Source organism: Pituophis catenifer, unplaced genomic scaffold (assembly GCF_029215685.1).
Source record: "Pituophis catenifer annectens isolate HBS135680 unplaced genomic scaffold, rPitCat1.0.hap2 SCAF_2, whole genome shotgun sequence".
NCBI lineage: Eukaryota > Metazoa > Chordata > Lepidosauria > Squamata > Colubridae > Pituophis > Pituophis catenifer.
The window spans coordinates 150,558,261-150,576,172 of NW_027256882.1; the positions used below are offsets into that span (position 1 = coordinate 150,558,261).

General features: G+C 39.7%; 1 protein-coding gene across 1 annotated transcript in view; it reads right to left on the reverse strand.

The window, feature by feature from the left end:
- Positions 1-17,912, reverse strand: part of RAB11FIP4 (RAB11 family interacting protein 4) — a 188,976-nt gene that overhangs the window by 102,673 nt on the left and 68,391 nt on the right. The window contains exon 3 of the mRNA XM_070934815.1: positions 10,927-11,015. Coding sequence (XP_070790916.1) covers positions 10,927-11,015 — 89 coding nt within the window. The remainder of the gene's footprint in view (positions 1-10,926; positions 11,016-17,912) is intronic.

A 17,912-nucleotide genomic window follows, 5' to 3' on the forward strand; every position in this document is an offset into this window, starting at 1 on the left:
TATTTAGAGTGCTTATCAATGCCTCCTCATCAGACAAGTGAAATATACTGTAGACTGGAATGCCATTGGGCTCAGTACTCTTCCGTGTTTTTATTAAAGATTTAAATAAAGGGGTGGAATAATTTTTATCCATTTTGAGGATAACCCAGAACTGGATGGGGTTGTAGAAAATGAAAAGAAAAAAGGAAATGACCTGCATAGATTAGCAGTTTAATAGAGACAAATGCAAAATTCTTTGCTTAGAAAAAAGTAATAATATGTACAGGCATTGGGGCAGAGGGGATGCAGTCCACAGTTGACTGTGGGAGATGCAGGGGCAAATTATGACACAAGCACGAAACATCTTCCTGGAAATGTCATGATTGACATCCTTGAAGCAGACATTGTGGCTCAGGTATATAGAGGCAACATTTGCATGGTAACATTGCTACACCTGTCAGCATTTTGCTGTCCTTGTGGTTTGCACAGAAGCCACTGGACTACTCTCTCTCTCTCTCAGCCCAAGCTACCTTACACATTTCTTAATATGGGGATAAAATGAAGGGGCTTTCCCATGGAAACTGCCTTGAATCTGAAGAAAATATGGGATATAAATCAAAGTCTAATATGATGTTGGAAGGGGTACGCTGTTCAGTCCAAACTCAGCAGGAGTTCTTGACCTATTCTAGGTTTTGCCTTTAATTTTAAACTTCTGCAATGGGATATGGCATTGACTTCCAATTATTGCCTTGCTGAATTTCTCAGGTTCAGGATTAGTAATGCTGGCCAGTAGGACATAAAAGCCAACATCTTCGTTCCTGGTGATTAGAAGCATACGCTGAGCTGTTTCTTTTCATGATTCACTGCAGGAATAGGAAGGAAGTGGGGAATTTTGACTTCAGATGCAAGATATGAATGCCACACATCTGGAAATACATGCACTTACTGTTTCTGTCTATGTCGCCACAACAAAGTCCTCAGGCCATCTGTTTTTATTTTGACAAAAGCCCTGCAAATTCAATAGACAATTTCTCCAGCATTTCTGACATCTGAAGGCTTTGCTAATGTAGACTCCGTCACATACTGAGTGCTATGTCCTCCCCTCCTTTGATTTATCCTTTCACAGAAAAGAAATGCATAAAATGTAAAGGGAGAGGATTGTTTCTTTAAAGCAATGCTGAAAAGTTTTCTCTTTCACAACACCTTAAAAGTGGGCATTAGGAAGAATTTTCTGTTTGAAAATGTCAGTTCATTAGAACACAGTGGAGTATGCAAAAGAGTGGTCAGGCTACCAGTATGGTTTATTATTATTTTTTAATTAAATCAATATTTATAACTTTCTACATCAAGGGTCATATTTTAAACTGATGCAGTAGCAATAAAAATAGAAATATTTTTAGAAACTTAATAGAAAACAAAATATACTGTTGATAGGGAATTTTTCCTCAGAAACTTTCAATGTTGCTCACAACTTTTTATCCCTTCTAAAATTAAAAATAATAACATGACGCTGTTTCCCATCTCCATCTGCAATAAAGCAGAGATTTAATAGGATAATATACCCTCAGTTCTAGTTAAAATAAAAGGCTTCGTTTATCACAATAAATCAAAAACAACCAAACCAGATCATGGTTTAGAATAATGTGTATGTGTGTGATTTGTGAATCGTCCATCATGGTGTAAACTATGTTTTGATTTTAACTTTTTGCTTCTATTAACTGAATGCAAAAATCAAATAAAAATAAGCAATACCCAGTTATAAAAAGATGCAGAACGTACGTTCATGGACACATATGCATATGTAAAAGTTCTCTGTAAGTGTTTAGTGATATAGATGAACTCATTACGACTTTAGCCAAGGGTAAAACAATTAAGAAATTAATCATTAATAAATATCCAGAGTAAAGGCTATCAGAATAACAGAATTAGAAAGGACCTTGGAGGTCTTCTAGTCTAACCCCCTTCACAGGCAGGAAACCCTATACCAGTGATGGCAAACCTTTTAGGCACAGAGTGCCCAAACCGGAAGGCGTGCACACTAGAGCGCCAGAAACCCGATGACCAGCTGGCCGGCGCACATGTAGGCCTCGGAAACGCGACGACTAGCTGTCTGAGTGGAGGCAACGGTGCGTGTGCCCAAAGAGAGTGCTCTGCGTGCCACCTCTGCGTGCCATCACGGCCCTATGCTATTTCAGACAAATGGTTGTCCAATCTCTTCTTAAAAACTTCCAGTGTTGGAGCATTCACAACTTCTGGAGGCAAGTTGTTCCACCGATTAATTGTTCTAACTTTCAGGAAATTTCTCCTTAGTTCTAGGTTGCTTCTCTCCTTGATTAGTTTCCACCCATTGCTTCTTGTCCTACCCTCAGGTGCTTTGGAGAATAGCTTGACTCCCTCTTCTTTATGGCAGTCCCTGAGATATTGGAACACTGTTATCATGTCACCTCTAGTTTTTCTTTTCATTAAACTAGACATACCTAATTCCAGCAAATATTCACTATATGTTTCAGCCTCCAGTCCCCTAAGTGGTTTGAATCAAAGGTTTACATCCTGCTTATTCTACATTATAATAACATCATAGCCTTAGTTTAAGAGCCATGGTGGCACAATGCTTAGAATACAGGATTGCAGGCTAACTCACTGCCCACAGCCAGCAATCCAATTCTGAACAGCTCAAGGTTGACTCAGTCTTCCATCCTTCTGAGGTTGGTAAAATGAGGACCCAGATTGTTGGAGGCAAAATGCTGACATTGTAAACTGCCCAGAGAGTGCTGTAAAGAGCTATTGAGTGGCATATAAATCTAAGTGCTATTGCTACTGCTATTGCTATTATATCAGTCAAGGACTGGACCTATGCTGGGTAGAGATTAGTGTGATAATCCAGTGTGAATTAAAATATAATGCTGAAGCTTAGAAATCTTTGTGCAAGTCTTGTGATTTGGCCAAGACAAGACAATTCATAGGTAACTAATTATTATATAATCTATAAACTTTGTGCCTGGTGAACATATAATTGGTTTGTATTTTTTTCTTGTCTAGAGTGAAGAAGATATGAGGAATTTATCTATTGGGGGCTCTAAGACATAATCAAAGAATCTGAATACTCACCACTGTAAGGCTGAGTTCGGTGTCTTTTCCATGCTTTGCTTTAAGAGCATTGTGAGAAGAGATGAAGGGCATCATGATGACATAACTTGAAATTAATCCATTAAATTTATTCCACAAAGGACTGGTAGTTTTTGAAGACTGACCAATTGACACCTTTTTTCTATCTCTAAAACAAAAACCTGACTCCAAATGCAATTTTTATTTGGACCATGAATAAAAATACCAGTTCTCTCCTGAAATAAGTATAGAGTGAGCATTTCTGTGTAATATAAAGCAATCCAATAGAAAAGAACATATGTATTAACTGTTGAACTGTGGAGTCCTTGCTGTTAACTTTAGTTTTCTTGTTTAATTGCACTTTTATGTTTTTCTGTTCTTTTATGTATTTAACAGAATAGCAGAATTGGAAGGGACATTGGAGGTCTTCTAGTCCAACCCTCTGCTCAGGCAGGAAACCCTATACTACTTCAGACAAATGGATGTCCAGTCTCTTCCTAAAAAAACTCCACTGGTTAATGGTTCTGACTGCCAGGGAACTTCTCTTTAGTTCTAGGTTGGTTCTCTCCTTGATCCATTGCTTCTTGTCCTGCCTCTTGGTGCTTTGGAAAATAAGTTGACCCCCTCTTCTTTGTGGCAACCTCTTATTGGAACACTGCTATCATGTCACCCCTGGCTATTCTTTTCATGAAACTCTTTTGCTTTGTCTTTTATTATATGAAAATTCTTAATAAATATGAACATACAAAAAGAAATTGAGAAGTAAAGGACATACAAAGTTGAGATGGAAGAAGAAAGGCGAATAGTTTTATCCACAATGGCTTCTTAGTAGAAGCTTCTTCACGGAACACCTTCAAGAGTTAATGTTATGCTCTGTCTTGCTCCTTCCCAGGGGTTTCACTGCCAGTCCTTGAGAATTGTTAATGCAGAAAGCACACACTTAAATGAGATCGACATGCACCAAGAGGTAAAAGGGGGAAAAAGGAGCCATGTGTATAATTAATTGGCTGCTTCAGAGACACCTGGAGCCTGAGAGGCTGTGCAGCCAAGAACCGTTCTGCAATTTCACATTAAATTAACACCAGCAATATGCTAGATCACATTACAAGGCCCTCTTGATGTTGTTGAGATATCTCAATCCCCAAGGTTGCTTAAAATAACATATTTTCTCTCTTCAGTTCTTAGGGGAGAGGAAAGATTAAAATCCCAAGATTTACCAGCAGTAGCAGCTGGCTGTTCCTTTAAGCAAATACTGGAAGTCAGAAACAATGTTGTTTTATTTTACCTTACACTGACACCCTGTGGCCCTTTTTCACCATCGCATGTCAACACTTCCAAGATCACAGAAATTTTCAAGAGAGTAATGATAGGGAAGGACAGGCAGAGATTAATTCTCAGATCCAGGGCTGCCTGCTCTTCTGCAGGGTTCAGCTTCCAAAATGTCATTGTAAAGTTATGAAAACTGCTATGTTTGTCAAAAGCTAATATTTCAGTATTAAAAGATAAAGGTTTCCCCATCAGTCATGTCTGACACTAGGGCATGAATGATCATCTCTGTGTCTTGGCTGAGGCGGGGCCAGCATTGTCCAAAGACAATTTTCGTGGTCATGTGGCCAGCTTGGCTATATGCCAAAGATGCACAGAATGCTGTTACCTTCCCACCACAGTGATACCTATTTATCTACTTGCATTTGCATGCTTTCGAACTGCTAGGTAGGCAGGATTTCAGCATTAGTTTATTATTTTGTTTTTAAAGACAATTCTGCTGGAGATAGAAATATTTAATTTTCAGAATGATTGTGAAAGCATTTGCACAAAATATATATTTATAACCTCTCTCTCTCCCTCTCCCTCTCTCTCGTTGGAGGCACAAACAAAGGTTTAAATTATCCTACTTTGGATGCATTATGGCAGGGGTGTCAAACTCAAGGCCTGCGGGCTGGATCCGGCCCGCGGGGTGCTTAAATCTGGCCTGCGGGGCTGGCCTTGAAATGGCAAAAGACCGGCCCACGTACTTCTGGCAGCCAAAATGGTGCGCCTCCACCCATGCCCCCTTTTGGCCGACAAGGTGCTGCAGGAGGCATCTATCCAGTCTCCTCCTCCTCCACCACCACCCCCGGCTGGCCCACAGAGGAGAACTACAACGCTGATCTGGTCCTCGAAGAAATTGAGGGAATTATGCATTATGGGAAGACTTAGCTCTTTGGAAAAGGCAATATTCCTAGGAAAGAAAGAGAAGAAGCGGACCACTCATCACTTATAGCAGTGATCACATACCATTAAAAGATCTGAAAGACCAGTTTAGGCACAGATTATCATGAAGAAAAACTATGTGGTCATTAAGAGAAGCAATCAAACATGCATACACACACACACACACACACACACACAAACACACAAAAGCTGGATACCCGTGCTCTGCTATGAAACTATGTGATGGGGCTTGATAAATCGACACTTACAGCTTGAAAATTAATGAGTAGGTGCGATCGGCCTCTCCTCTCCCCTTCTCTCCCTCAGGCTTGCCCCACAGAAGCCTCTCCTATCTTATCCCTTCTCTCCCTTTCAGGTGGGGATTAGAATGTCTAAACTTCCAGCCTGCAGGCCGGATGATTCACGCGCTGCCCACGCCCATGCCCAAGTGTCAGTTGGAACAGAGTTCTTTTCAGGTGGGGAGGGGGAGTAGAACGTTTCTTAGTATCAGAGTGTTTTAATAATAATATAAGAAATACTATACACACACACACACACACACACACACACACACACACACACACACAATTTCTAAGTAACTCTGGGTGGTTAACAACAGTCCAGAAATAAATAAGCCATAAAATCCCGAGATATAAATATAAGCAAAGTAAAAAAAGAACAGCCATAATAACAAAAGCTGAGGTACCATTACAAACTCACAACATAGCTATACCTGCAATATATCAGGGTCAACTAACATTCTGGCCCAGTCAGTATCTGGGGGAACAGCCAGGTCTTCACAGTCTAGTAGAAGGTGAGGACGGTTGGGATCCTCCAAATTTCATAGAAAAGACTGTTCCCCATATTCTAAAATAAACATCTATTGTTGCCAGAAAATCCAGTTGCAAAATCTGGGAAGGGTCAAATCTGAAGAATAGTTTTCTTACAATCTGCACACAAATTATGGATTTCTTCAGTGAAGCATCATATTTCTGAAAGATTTTAGTCCTTAAAACATTCCAAATTGATGGTGTTATGAAATTAGTATTTTTCTGTATTTCCTACAAGCTCTGAATAAAACATCTCAGACAGCTAAGCAATTATTTTCCTAGTATTTGATTTATTAATTACACCTAAGTGCAATGACAAAATGAATTGAACAAGTTAAAAATCTACAAAAAGATTGCTTGTTTGAGACTTTAGCTAGGAAAAAGTGAATCTGATTGTCACATTCACTACCATAGCTTTTCCTGGAATAAAAAGGAGCAGCTGCTATATTGTATATTTGGGTTAACACATCTGGCTGCTAACATTTGGACAACCACTAGATGGTGTGAAAATATTAGAACTGTCTATATATCCTTTTGCTACCATCTACTGATTGTCCAGGATTTTGCAGCTCAGTTCTGGTAATTCAAAATACTGTACTGTATATAGATAGTCCTCAGTTTAGAACAGTTTGTTTAGCACTGTTTGAAGTTACAACAGCACTGAAAAAAGTTCCTGCAATTGCAGCATCCCCATGGTTATTGGATCAAAATTTGGATGCTTGGCAACTGGTGTGTATTTACAACAGTTCCATGGTCATGTGATCACCCTTGCCACCTTCCCAGCTGATCTCTGACAAGCAAAATCAATACGGGAAGCTGGATTCTCTTAATGATGATGTGAATTGTTTAAGAACTGCAGCCATTTGCTAAGCAAACCATGGCAAATAAGGTTGTAAAATAGGACGTGATTCACTTAACAACTGCCTTACTTAGCAATAGAAATTATGGTCATAAGGCAAGGACTCTCTGTATTTGGCCAAACCAACATGCCCAACATTCTTCACATCAATATAACTCTTCAGTTCTTTCGTATTCTCAACTGGCTGGGATCTGGGAGTTAAAGTCCAACATAATCCTCATATCCCAGCCACGAGAGAATATGTCAGGAATTATATGAGAGTTGAATATCCAACACATTTGGAGGACATAGCTGGGAAATGTTAGCTTAGGAATTGACTCATATGTTCTTTAACTATTTTTAGAATAAGTGGCAATAAATAACAATTATTGCCTCCTTAATTCTGTTCCCATGGTTGTTTTCAATTTTAATGGACAGGAAGGATGACGAGTCTTTAACCATTAGCTGATTGCTAACAATACAGTGCACAAACTCTTCCTCTCTGAGAGATCTAGCAATTTCTTGCATTTCTGCTCATCAGATGTCCTGCATTCTAGGAAAATAGCCATTCCCATTCCTATTTAGAATCTCACAGGGAAAGGCTGGATCTGATCCTTGGGTGCGTTTTCCACACATTACAGTAACCATCCCACTTTTCCATGCTCAACCTAACTTGGGAATACTATCTCATGCTCCTTCCACAGGTAGGAATATTTTATTCAGGAATTAAGCCTGGTTTCCACCACCAGCACCCCCTCCCAATCCTCTGTTTTTCATAGTTGCTTGGCTGCCAAGTGAGCCTGGGATTCTGAGAGCTTTGCACTAGATGGCCTGGTGAAGTTTCATGATGCAGATCAGAAGGGAGAAAAGTGTATGGGGTCTAAAGAAGCTTATCATTCCAGATGTGCCACTCACTTACTGAAAAGGAGGAATAAATTCTTCCCCATGTCTCCATATTGAAATATCAGCTTCACCATCTTCATAGAAGCACAGATGGAAGGAGCTGGTTCTAATAGCAGTAGCAATAGCACTTAGACTTACAGTATATACTGCTCATAGTGCTTCATAGCATTCTCTGAGAAGTTTACAATGTCCGGATATTGCCCCCAAAAATCTGGTCATCATTTTACCAACCTCAAAAAGATGGAAGGCTGAGTCAACCTTGAGTCAGTCAGAATCAAACTCCAGACTGTGGGCAGAGTTATCCTGCAATTCTGCATTCTAACCTACCCTCTGGAATACGTTACCCCTGGAGCTCCGGATAATCCCCGACCTCCGAATCTTCCGCCAGGCCTTGAAGACCTGTCTCTTCCAACGGGTGGGCCTGGGTTGACTCTAAACTGATTTTGTAGCTTTTTAAATTCTTAAATCTTGAATTTGAATTTGTATTCCCACATTTAACCTTATTTATTGGATATTCTGATTTAATTTGTCTTTTAACTTTTGTATTTTCTGTTTCTTATTGTTGTGAGCCACCCTGAGTCCTTCAGGAGAAGGGCGGCATACAAATCCAATAAATAAATAAATAAATAAATAAATAAATAAATAATAAATAAATAAATAACCACTGTGCCACTGGGGCTCCTATGTGGTAGGAATCCAGATTAAACCACCTCTAAGTCTAAAGACTAGGAAGAGAGGGCACCTCCAACTTCACCAGATTCAACTTGGAGCAGAGTTTCTCAAAGTTGGGTTACCATCAGTGAGCTGTTGGACAGTATTACTTGGTCTGTTGTGTAGATGTTTGGGTGGTTTAGGGGTGGGGAATTGTGGTGGGTGGGAGTGTGTTTGGGGATTGTTATGTGTGTTGGACCTGGTCTTTGGGTGTTAAATACAAATTTTGTTGTATGGTAATATTGTGTATACACATACAATGACAATAAAGTTATTATTATTATTATTATTCTCATAAATGCTCTCATCTTGCCTCAAGCTACCTGTCAGTCCACCTTAAGTCATCTTTAGCCCACTAGTGTTACAATAGACTTAAACAATCATCCACTATCTTGAAGAGAAGGCAAACACTGTGGGGATTTGCAACAGCAGCAGGATAGAGGACAGGGACAACAATTTTACTTTATGTATTTAATTAACTAAAGAAAAACTAACCATGTACTTCCAAAAGAAATCAACAATATACTAAATAAACAACTAACGGGGACTCTGTACACACCTTACCACAAGGCCTGATCTTTAAAGAATTGGGGAATGTCACCAGGATGGGAACCACATGAATTTCTTGGGGGTTGTTCCAAAGAGCAGTGACAAAGGAGGTGTGCTTCCCAGATCTACGCAGGAGACATCAAAAAGACCTGGAGCGTACCCACTCTTCCCAATCTATCTTGGATGCACAGAAGCTATCAGAGAGAGGAGGTTCTTCAAATACCCAGGCCCTATGCCACATTATGATTGGAACATAAGGAGATGATTATAGGATCTCTCAAGGGTGAGGGGAGTAGCACTTCAGCTCAGCAGTGGAGAAAGGCAATGTGAATAGTAGTGTTGGAAGAAATGTCCATCTGGGTTTAATTCCAAGTGGGATGAAAGACACTGGAAACATGGAGACTGCTTGGAAAGATGGTTTAATGGTGGACAGGACCACATGGGGTTTTTCGGTCCTGGGCAAAAAAGAGCCCATGGAGTGGAGAGAGGGATATATTTATACACTCTCTTGGGCCCTGCCTTAGAGTTTCCTGTTCCTGTAAAAGAAATGTATCCATTGGCTGTCAGACTCCCAGGGGGTGGGGGTCTTAGCTAACTTTGTAGGCTGTCTGTGTCCTAGGCCTGGTTGAATCTTGCTGGGTGATGATGTAATGAAGGGGCTTTGGGCAATTCCTATTATGCCTCAATGGCTTTTTCCTGGTTTGGATCTTGAGTGAGGGCTAATCCCATCATGTCCTGAGGGCCCCATCTTTTGTGTTGTACAGTAGATAAGATGGGCCAGCCTTTTGTCTTGTAAATAACCAAAGTATCTGCTGGGGACAGGGGGCTGAGGCTGAGTTTCTGTCTTAAGATTTCTATTTCTCTTTTAGAGGAAATATTCTGCCTTTTTATTATTTCCTAGAATATTTCATTTTTCTAGGAGAGGGGTGGGTGCTAACTTCCTACAGTAGACATGGACAACTTAGTTTTCAACTTTGAAGCCAGTTGACAAGCCAATGTCTTAGTCAAAGGAACTTCCCACATAGCATACCACTAGAGCACAAGATTCTCCAAAAGTAGAATGGGACATATGACTCTCATGGCCCATTCTATTTTTGGAAAAAGGACTACAATGCAAGAGAATCTAGAAATAGGCCCCTGGCAAAAACAGATTTCCCTGAAAATTCTTCATTGTCTATGTGCATGCAATGCCCAAAGAAAATGAAAGTACAAAATTATTTATTTAACCATTATCGAAAAAGCTCTTTTTCAATACCCAAAGGGAAAAAATGCATGCCAGTTTAAGACCATGTAACAACAATCAACAGAATGCTTATTCTTTAAGGACTTTCCAGTTAGCTCTATGAATCTCTAGTTGTCAAAAAAAAAAAGCACATTCAGCTTTACTCAAGTTTTTAAAAGGCAAATTTTCAAATATGTTTGTGTTGCAACCAAAAGAACAAAAGCATTTCTTTGAAACCTAACAAATCTCTCAATCAGTACATTCATTAGCATTTCTAAAAGGACTACCCAACAACAAAGAAGGTTCAGCTGTGTAAATTCAGTTGTTCAAGATGTTTCCCCAACCATGTCTTGGTCTGTGCCTTCATATTTCTGGTTCATAGCATGAACTGCAGAAACTAGAAATTGCAAATAATCACAGCCTTTGAAACGCTGCCCAAGTTTCAAGCATTTCAATCTTGCAGTGACTTTGTTTTGATGCTGTGAATTCCATGTTCACCAACTTGCAATTTGATAATGTGAATAAAAGTGGGGAAAGTGCAGGAGAAAGAATATAGAATAATATTGGCTTTATTCAAAAAGTCATATTTTTTTTACCTGATAGTAGTAATCCACATATTCCGTCTCATAGTGCCGAAGCCCAAGACTTTCAACAGATAAAGCATCTTTCAGTAACTCTTCACAGCCTAAAAAAAAAAAAAGTGGGGGGGACAACAAGTTTTCAGAATCTCCTCATTAGAATAAGTTAGATAGGCAACACTTTGAAGAACAGAGGCATATCATGGCTAGTATAATGTTAATAATACTTGTACTGAGCCCCCCACTAAGCCAATGTTTGATTGGGTGCAGTTTTAAAGAAGCTGTAGCATACAAATTAATGCCTTATTTCATGGAGGTGTAATAGATAAAAGAAGATAAGTGCCTCACACACGAGATTCCCACTGTGTGGTTTATAAATAAATGTGTGTTTATTCTATATTTTCCATTCTAAGACAAATCTTCAGTACAGTTGACAACAATAAAGCATTAAAACAAACCAAACAAATAAATAAGAAAGGAGAAAAATAAAGCAATCTTGTAATATTTTATAAAATGGGTATCTAAAAGAATTGAATTGATCTCTAAACTATGAAATAACGAAATCTCATGAGGCAAGCTGTTCCAGACTCTGGTTCCAATAAAAGAAAGAACCCCCCCCCTCCTGTGTTTATAGCTGTCACACAGCAAAAGGAAAAGTGGAAGAGCTTCCCTCAATAATAAATTAGGAATGTCCAACCTTGTCAACTTTAAGACTTGTGAACTTCAACTCAAAGAATTCCACAGTCAGCCAATTCTGGGAATTGAAACCCACCCATTTTAAACTCCACAAGGTTGGACATCCCTGGACTAGAGTGGTTTAGTCAATATAAATTTCAATATTGATTAAAATCCAGTTTCTCTGCAAAGTTGCTCTTGCTATCTATGTCTATAGACATTGATCAAATTCATGAGTATTGTACTTCCTCTACTCACCAGAATTTCTAAAAGAACTATACTTTGCAATGATATACTAATCATAATTAATAGATAAATATGTTTTCCATATTGCTTCAAACTATTTTATGGAGGGTTTTAATTGGGCCTAATATCCAAAGTCTTAAATTCCTTGGACAATATTTAATCAATATTTCTTAATCTGGGAATGTTTATATAATATAAACTATATAATAATATAACAAAATTATATAAATAATTTTGCCCAAGTTCCAGCAGCCATAACGCACATTTGTGTATATTATTGCAATTCCTGCAAGGATTTGCAGGATGTCATATTTTATTTTGTATTTTGTTTCAGGATGCAACACAAAGAATTGCTTGGCTTGTACATAAATGCTTCCATTTCTTCTTTATATTAAATTCTCATTCCCTCTTTTACTGATTCTTCACATTTCAAACCATATCTCTCTGAAGATAATATTTTCAATTTCTCTAGGATTATAGTCTGGTTCCAGCCCAGTGGTGAAATCCATTTTTTTTTACTATCGGTTCTGTGGGCGTGGCTTGGTGGGCTTGGTGTGGCTTGGTGGGCGTGGCGGGGAAGGATACTGCAAAATCCCCATTCCCTCCCCATTCCAGGGGAAGGATATTGCAAAATCTCCATTCCCTCCCCACTCGGGGTCCAGTCAGAAGTGGTATTTGCCAGTTCTCCAAACTACTCAAAATTTTCGCTACCGGTTCTCCCGACTGTTCAAAATTTCCGCTACCGGTTCTCCAGAACCTGTCAGAACCTGCTGGATTTCACCCCTGTTCCAGCCCATGATATTATTAAAAATGTAACTGGAAGTAAAAAGCTCCACAAAAAGAAATCAATTCTTAAAGAAACTCAAATCTCGGTATGTCTAACAATTTTTTTAAAAAAATGAATACTTCAGGTACAATTAATAGAGCAAATTGCTAGTAGTATTGCTAGTAGTATTACTAGAACTAGTTTGGCGTAGCGGTGAAGACACTAGGTTAGAAATTAGGGGACTGGGAGTTCAAATCCCGCCTTTCACATGAAAGCAGGCTGGCTTTGGACCAGTCCCTCTCTGTCAGCACAACCTACCACACAGAATTGTTATTGTGGGGAAAATAGGAGGAAGAAGTATATGGTGTGTTCCCTGCCTTGAGTTATTAATAAAAATAATAAAGGTGGCATAATAAATAAATACATAAATAATTAATAACAAAAATGCATAAATAATAAAACACAAGGGTTCTGAAGCTGCAGTTGATGGTAGGAAGCAGAAGCCGACGAAGAGAAATAAAGGGACAAAAATGACTGGAATAATTTTCACATGAAGAGCACACAGGGGGTCCTTGGTGTTCTCTGAGCTTGATTGTTTTCTTGCAGACGTTTCATTACCCACACTAGGTAACGTCATCAGTGTTAGTCCTGATGATGCTACCTAGTTAGGGTAATGAAATGTCTGCAAGAAAAGAAGCAAGCTCAGAGAGCACCAAGGACCCCTCATGTCAATCCTGAGCTACAAATATTCTCCTTTATTAGAAGAGCACATGGGTTTGAGGGAATGTCTTCTCTTCCACTCTTGTGATTGGGTGAGGTGAAAACCAAAGCAGACACAAAGTCAGAATGCCTAGAGAGATCCCACTTTCATGGGGCCTCTCTAGGACGGCATCTCATCTCACAGGAAGATTACTTAACATCACAAAATGGATGAAGTTTAATGCTGTTTGGGCTCAATTAATCTCATGCTGGAGTCTCCATCACACAAAGCGCCTGAATGTTGATCACATGACCTGGGGAAGCTGCAATGGTTGCAAGTGTGAAAAATGGTCATGAATCACTTTTTTCAGTGACGTAACTCTGATCGGTCACTAAATGAATGGCTGTAAGTCGAGGACTACCTTTATATTGTTTCTAAATTATTTTTTAATGTCTTAACAAGTCTCACTTTTTTCTGATTCGTAAAAAAAAATACCCAACAGTAACTTGAAGTGAAGCACTGCTGGCTCTATGGAGTACTTACCTCTTTGGGCTATTTCTCAGTTTCCCTGAGAAAAAAGCATGTTACAAATAAACTCAGCCTTTGCCCTTTTTTAAAAAAAAGAAAACCCAGTGGCTATGTCTCATTTTCAAGTTAAATATAGTTGCTTAATACCCTAGTCTCTCCGAAAGAAAAATAATTATGTTTTCATGCTGAGCAGTAGAAAGGGCATAAAAAGGGCAGGTTACTTTAAAAGCAGCGGGTAACATTCCTGTTGTGTAAAATGTGAATTTCTTTCTCCAGGAGAACTGATAAAATGGGGAAGGTGCAGGAATGAAACTGCTATTACATTGGAATGTTTTTCTATCTATTTCTCCCCCTAAGCAGCAGCACCAGTAGTGGGTTGCCCCTGGTTCGCACCGATTTTATAGAACCAATAGTAAAACCGGTGGGAGGCTCCGCCCACCGACCCCGACATCATCAAAACACTTCCGTGCATGTGCAGAAGAACGCATGTGCGCGAGCGAAGCAAGTGCAGGCGCGCAGCCCCGCTGTGAACCGGTAGTAAAGGTAAGTAGAACCCACCCGTGAGCAGCACATATATTTGTTTATAACATATATTTGTTTATAACATTATGTCCTGTTATTGCTGCTAGCAAAGTAGGTAAGGACCTTTTTTAAACAAACAAACAAACAAACAAACAAACAAACAAACAAATGGAATAGAGATGTCAGGAAAAGTAAATAATGACTATTTCTCCCTACAGAAAGAAGAAAAAGTATGGCAGTGTAGGGGACTTACAGCAAACCCCACCAGAAAGGAAACAGATTAAAAGACTTTATAAATGGAGTTTTTACCGGAACAATAACTCTGGAGTAGTAATTTATTTATTTATTAGATTTTTATCCCAGCTTTATTATTGTTTAAGTAACTCAAGGCAGTGAACATTCCTAATACCCCTATATTCCTATACTTCCTATTATTTTAATGAGTTTTAACATATGTTTAATTTGTATTTTAATATGTTTTTATCTGGTTTGATTTTAATTGTTGTGAGCCGCCCTGAGTCCTATGGAGATAGGGCGGCATACAAATCAAATCAAATAAATAAATAAATAAAATATTCCCCACAACAACAAAACCTTTAAGTTTCAAAACAGAAATGTTTCTCCAGAGAGCACATGGGCATGTTCACTAGACTGCTAGCATCGTTTTAACGGAGCCCCTGCCCCTTGTTCTCTTGAGATTTCATTGTAGCCCAGCCGCCCTACCTGCTCAACTGCCATAAATTACTGCCACTCCTTTCCATTCTTTAATTGCACTGCAACACCATTCTGTGGTGGCGCAGTGGTTAGAATGCAGTATTGCAGGCTAACTCTGCCCACTGCTAAGAGTTCGATCCTGACCAACCCAAGGTTGACTCAGCCTTCCATCCTCCTGAGGTCAGTAAAATAAGGACCCAGATTATTGGGGGCAATAGGTTGACAGGTAACACATGCCAATGTGTATATTTCTCCATGTTCTATCTGGAAAGTACAGATAGTCCTTGATTTACAACAGTTCATTTAGTGACCATTCAAAGTTAAAACTGCACTGAGAAAAAATGTTTTTCACACTTACAACTGTTGTGGCATCCCCATGATCATGTGATTTAAAATTCAGTTGTTTGGTATGGTAACTGACTCATATTTATGATGGTTATAGCAGGCTCCCAGGGTCATGTTATCCCTTTTTGTGACTTTCTGACAAGCAAAGTCAATGGGGAAGCCAGATTCATTTAACAACTGTGTTACTGATTTCACAACTGCAGTGATTCGTTTAACAACTATGGCAAGGTAGGTCGTAAAAAGGGGCAAAACTGATTTAAGAAACATTTTGTTCACAACAGAAATTTTGGGCTCAATTGTGGCCGTAAGTCGAGGACTATCTGTAATGGGAATGAAGGGATAGAGGCAGGGGTGGGATTCAAAAATTTTAGCAACCGGTTCTCTGCCCAGTTGCTGGATGGGTGTGGCCATGGTGGGCGTGGCCTACTTGGCCTCCTTCACCACAGGGGGCGGTTTCGCCCTCCCCAAGCTCCAGAGGCTTTTCTCAAGCCTCCGGGAGGGCGAAAATGGCCTCCTCCAGGCTCTGGAGGCCGGAAACGGGCCCGTTTTCCGACTTCTGGAAGGCTTGTTTTTCACCATCCTAGAGCCTCCATGTGGGTGCTGCACTTACCTGGCATCCAAAACGGGCCACATGGAGACTTATGAGAGGGGGAGGTGGGGCCAGCCAGTCCTTGCAACTACTGATTCAGTGAACCAGATGTAAAATTAGCATCCGCTTTGCCTGAACCGGTCTAAACCGGCTGAATCCCACCTTTGGACAGAGGTCCTAATATTCTGCTATTATGCCATTTCAAGCCTTTATAAGTAGTTTCTTTTGCAGTTGTCACACATTGTGTCCCCCCCCCCTTTTTTTTTTTTTACATAGCAGCAGAAACGCAGTAAATAAGACTGACTGGAGGAAGCTAGTGTAGTCATATGACACTGAAACAGCCAATAAGCATTACATTAATCCCACTTGCCGTTGGTAACCTAAATTCACCTCTGACACAAAGGATGGCAAAGTTTAACTGGTTTCATATACCTGGGGACTGCCATTGGATGCAGTACAGATAAGGAGGCAAAATTACTTTAACACCCGTACAGAGAAGGATGACTTACGTCCATCTTACTCATAGGCTAGGAATGAGATTAAAGCAACATCACGTGGACCCCGATGGAAAAACACGTTGCCGCCGGTCCCTGTTTGTACCACGGTAAGTGCTAGCAAATATAGTCCCTTCGACATTCAAATCTTGATGAACTCTGAACTGGGTAAAATATCGGAAATGTTGTCTTAGGGAAAAGCCTCCGTGTGCATAATCCGGTGAGTATTAAATTAGTTCTACACGCATGGGATCTTTGTGTTTCATGGAAATTATCATTACAAATTGAACGATGGTTCTCCTCACTTTTTCCCACCCCCTCTTCTTTACAGTAGATTTCCCGTGCTTCTGTGGCAGGAGGTAATTTATTTTTCTGTTTATACTCTTTAGATGTTAACAACAAAAGCTCATTAGTCACACAGCTGTCTCCTGCCATTGTATCTCAGGAGAGTCTTTAAAGCACAAATGAGCTCAATATAAGCTGCCACGCTCACTGAAAGGGAGGGGGGAGAAAACGGGGTACATTTATTAATGTGAGTTATCAGAAAAAGACAAAGAAAACCCAACAAGTACACAGCATCTAATAACATGTGTAAACAGAATAAATGGAGTGCGTCCATTGCTATAATTCATCATTGTTAGAATAATCCCAGCCATCAGTCAAACTCTCCTTTGCATAAGATATTAAAGTAACCATGCGGCCATAATAAAGCCATTCAACTGTCCAAAGTTTTAAATGATGGTTTAATTTCTATCCATCCCATTCCAGGGAAGAAAAATAAGTGATTTGTATCTCAACATTTGTTTCTCCTTCATGAGTTTTCTCCAGCTTTTCTCCCTCTAGATAGGTTGAATGCCCATGATCCCCACCCAACGTCGTTCTTTGCCTGTAGAGCCAGTTTGATCTAGTCTCTAGTGGTTAAGGTGCTGGCAGTGGTGAAATCTAAAATTTGTTATTACCGGTTCTGTGGGTGTGGCTTGGTGGTGGTGGTGGGGTTATGTGACTAGGTGGGCATGGCCAATTTTTTTTTTTTTACTTTTAAAACCATTTTTTCTACAACCTCTTCGGTGAAGAGGTTGTAAAAATATGCTTTCAAAAGGCTCTGACGATCCCAGCTGAGTTGCCTGATCGGCAGAGGCTTTTTTTCTTTTAAAAGCCTCTGCCATTCAGGCAACTCAGCTTGGATCGTCAGAGGCATTTAAAAGAAAAAAAGTCTCTGCCATCAGGCAACTCAGCTGGGATCATCAGAAGCTTTTAAAATCATTTGATAATCCCAGATGAGCACGGAATCATCAGAGGCTTTTTTTTTTTTACTTTTAAAAGCATTTTTTCAGCCGAAGAGATTGTAGAAAAAAGGCTTTTAAAAATTAAAAAAAAAAGCCTCTGATGATTGTGCGGCTCAGCAGGGCATGGGGGGGGGGGCAG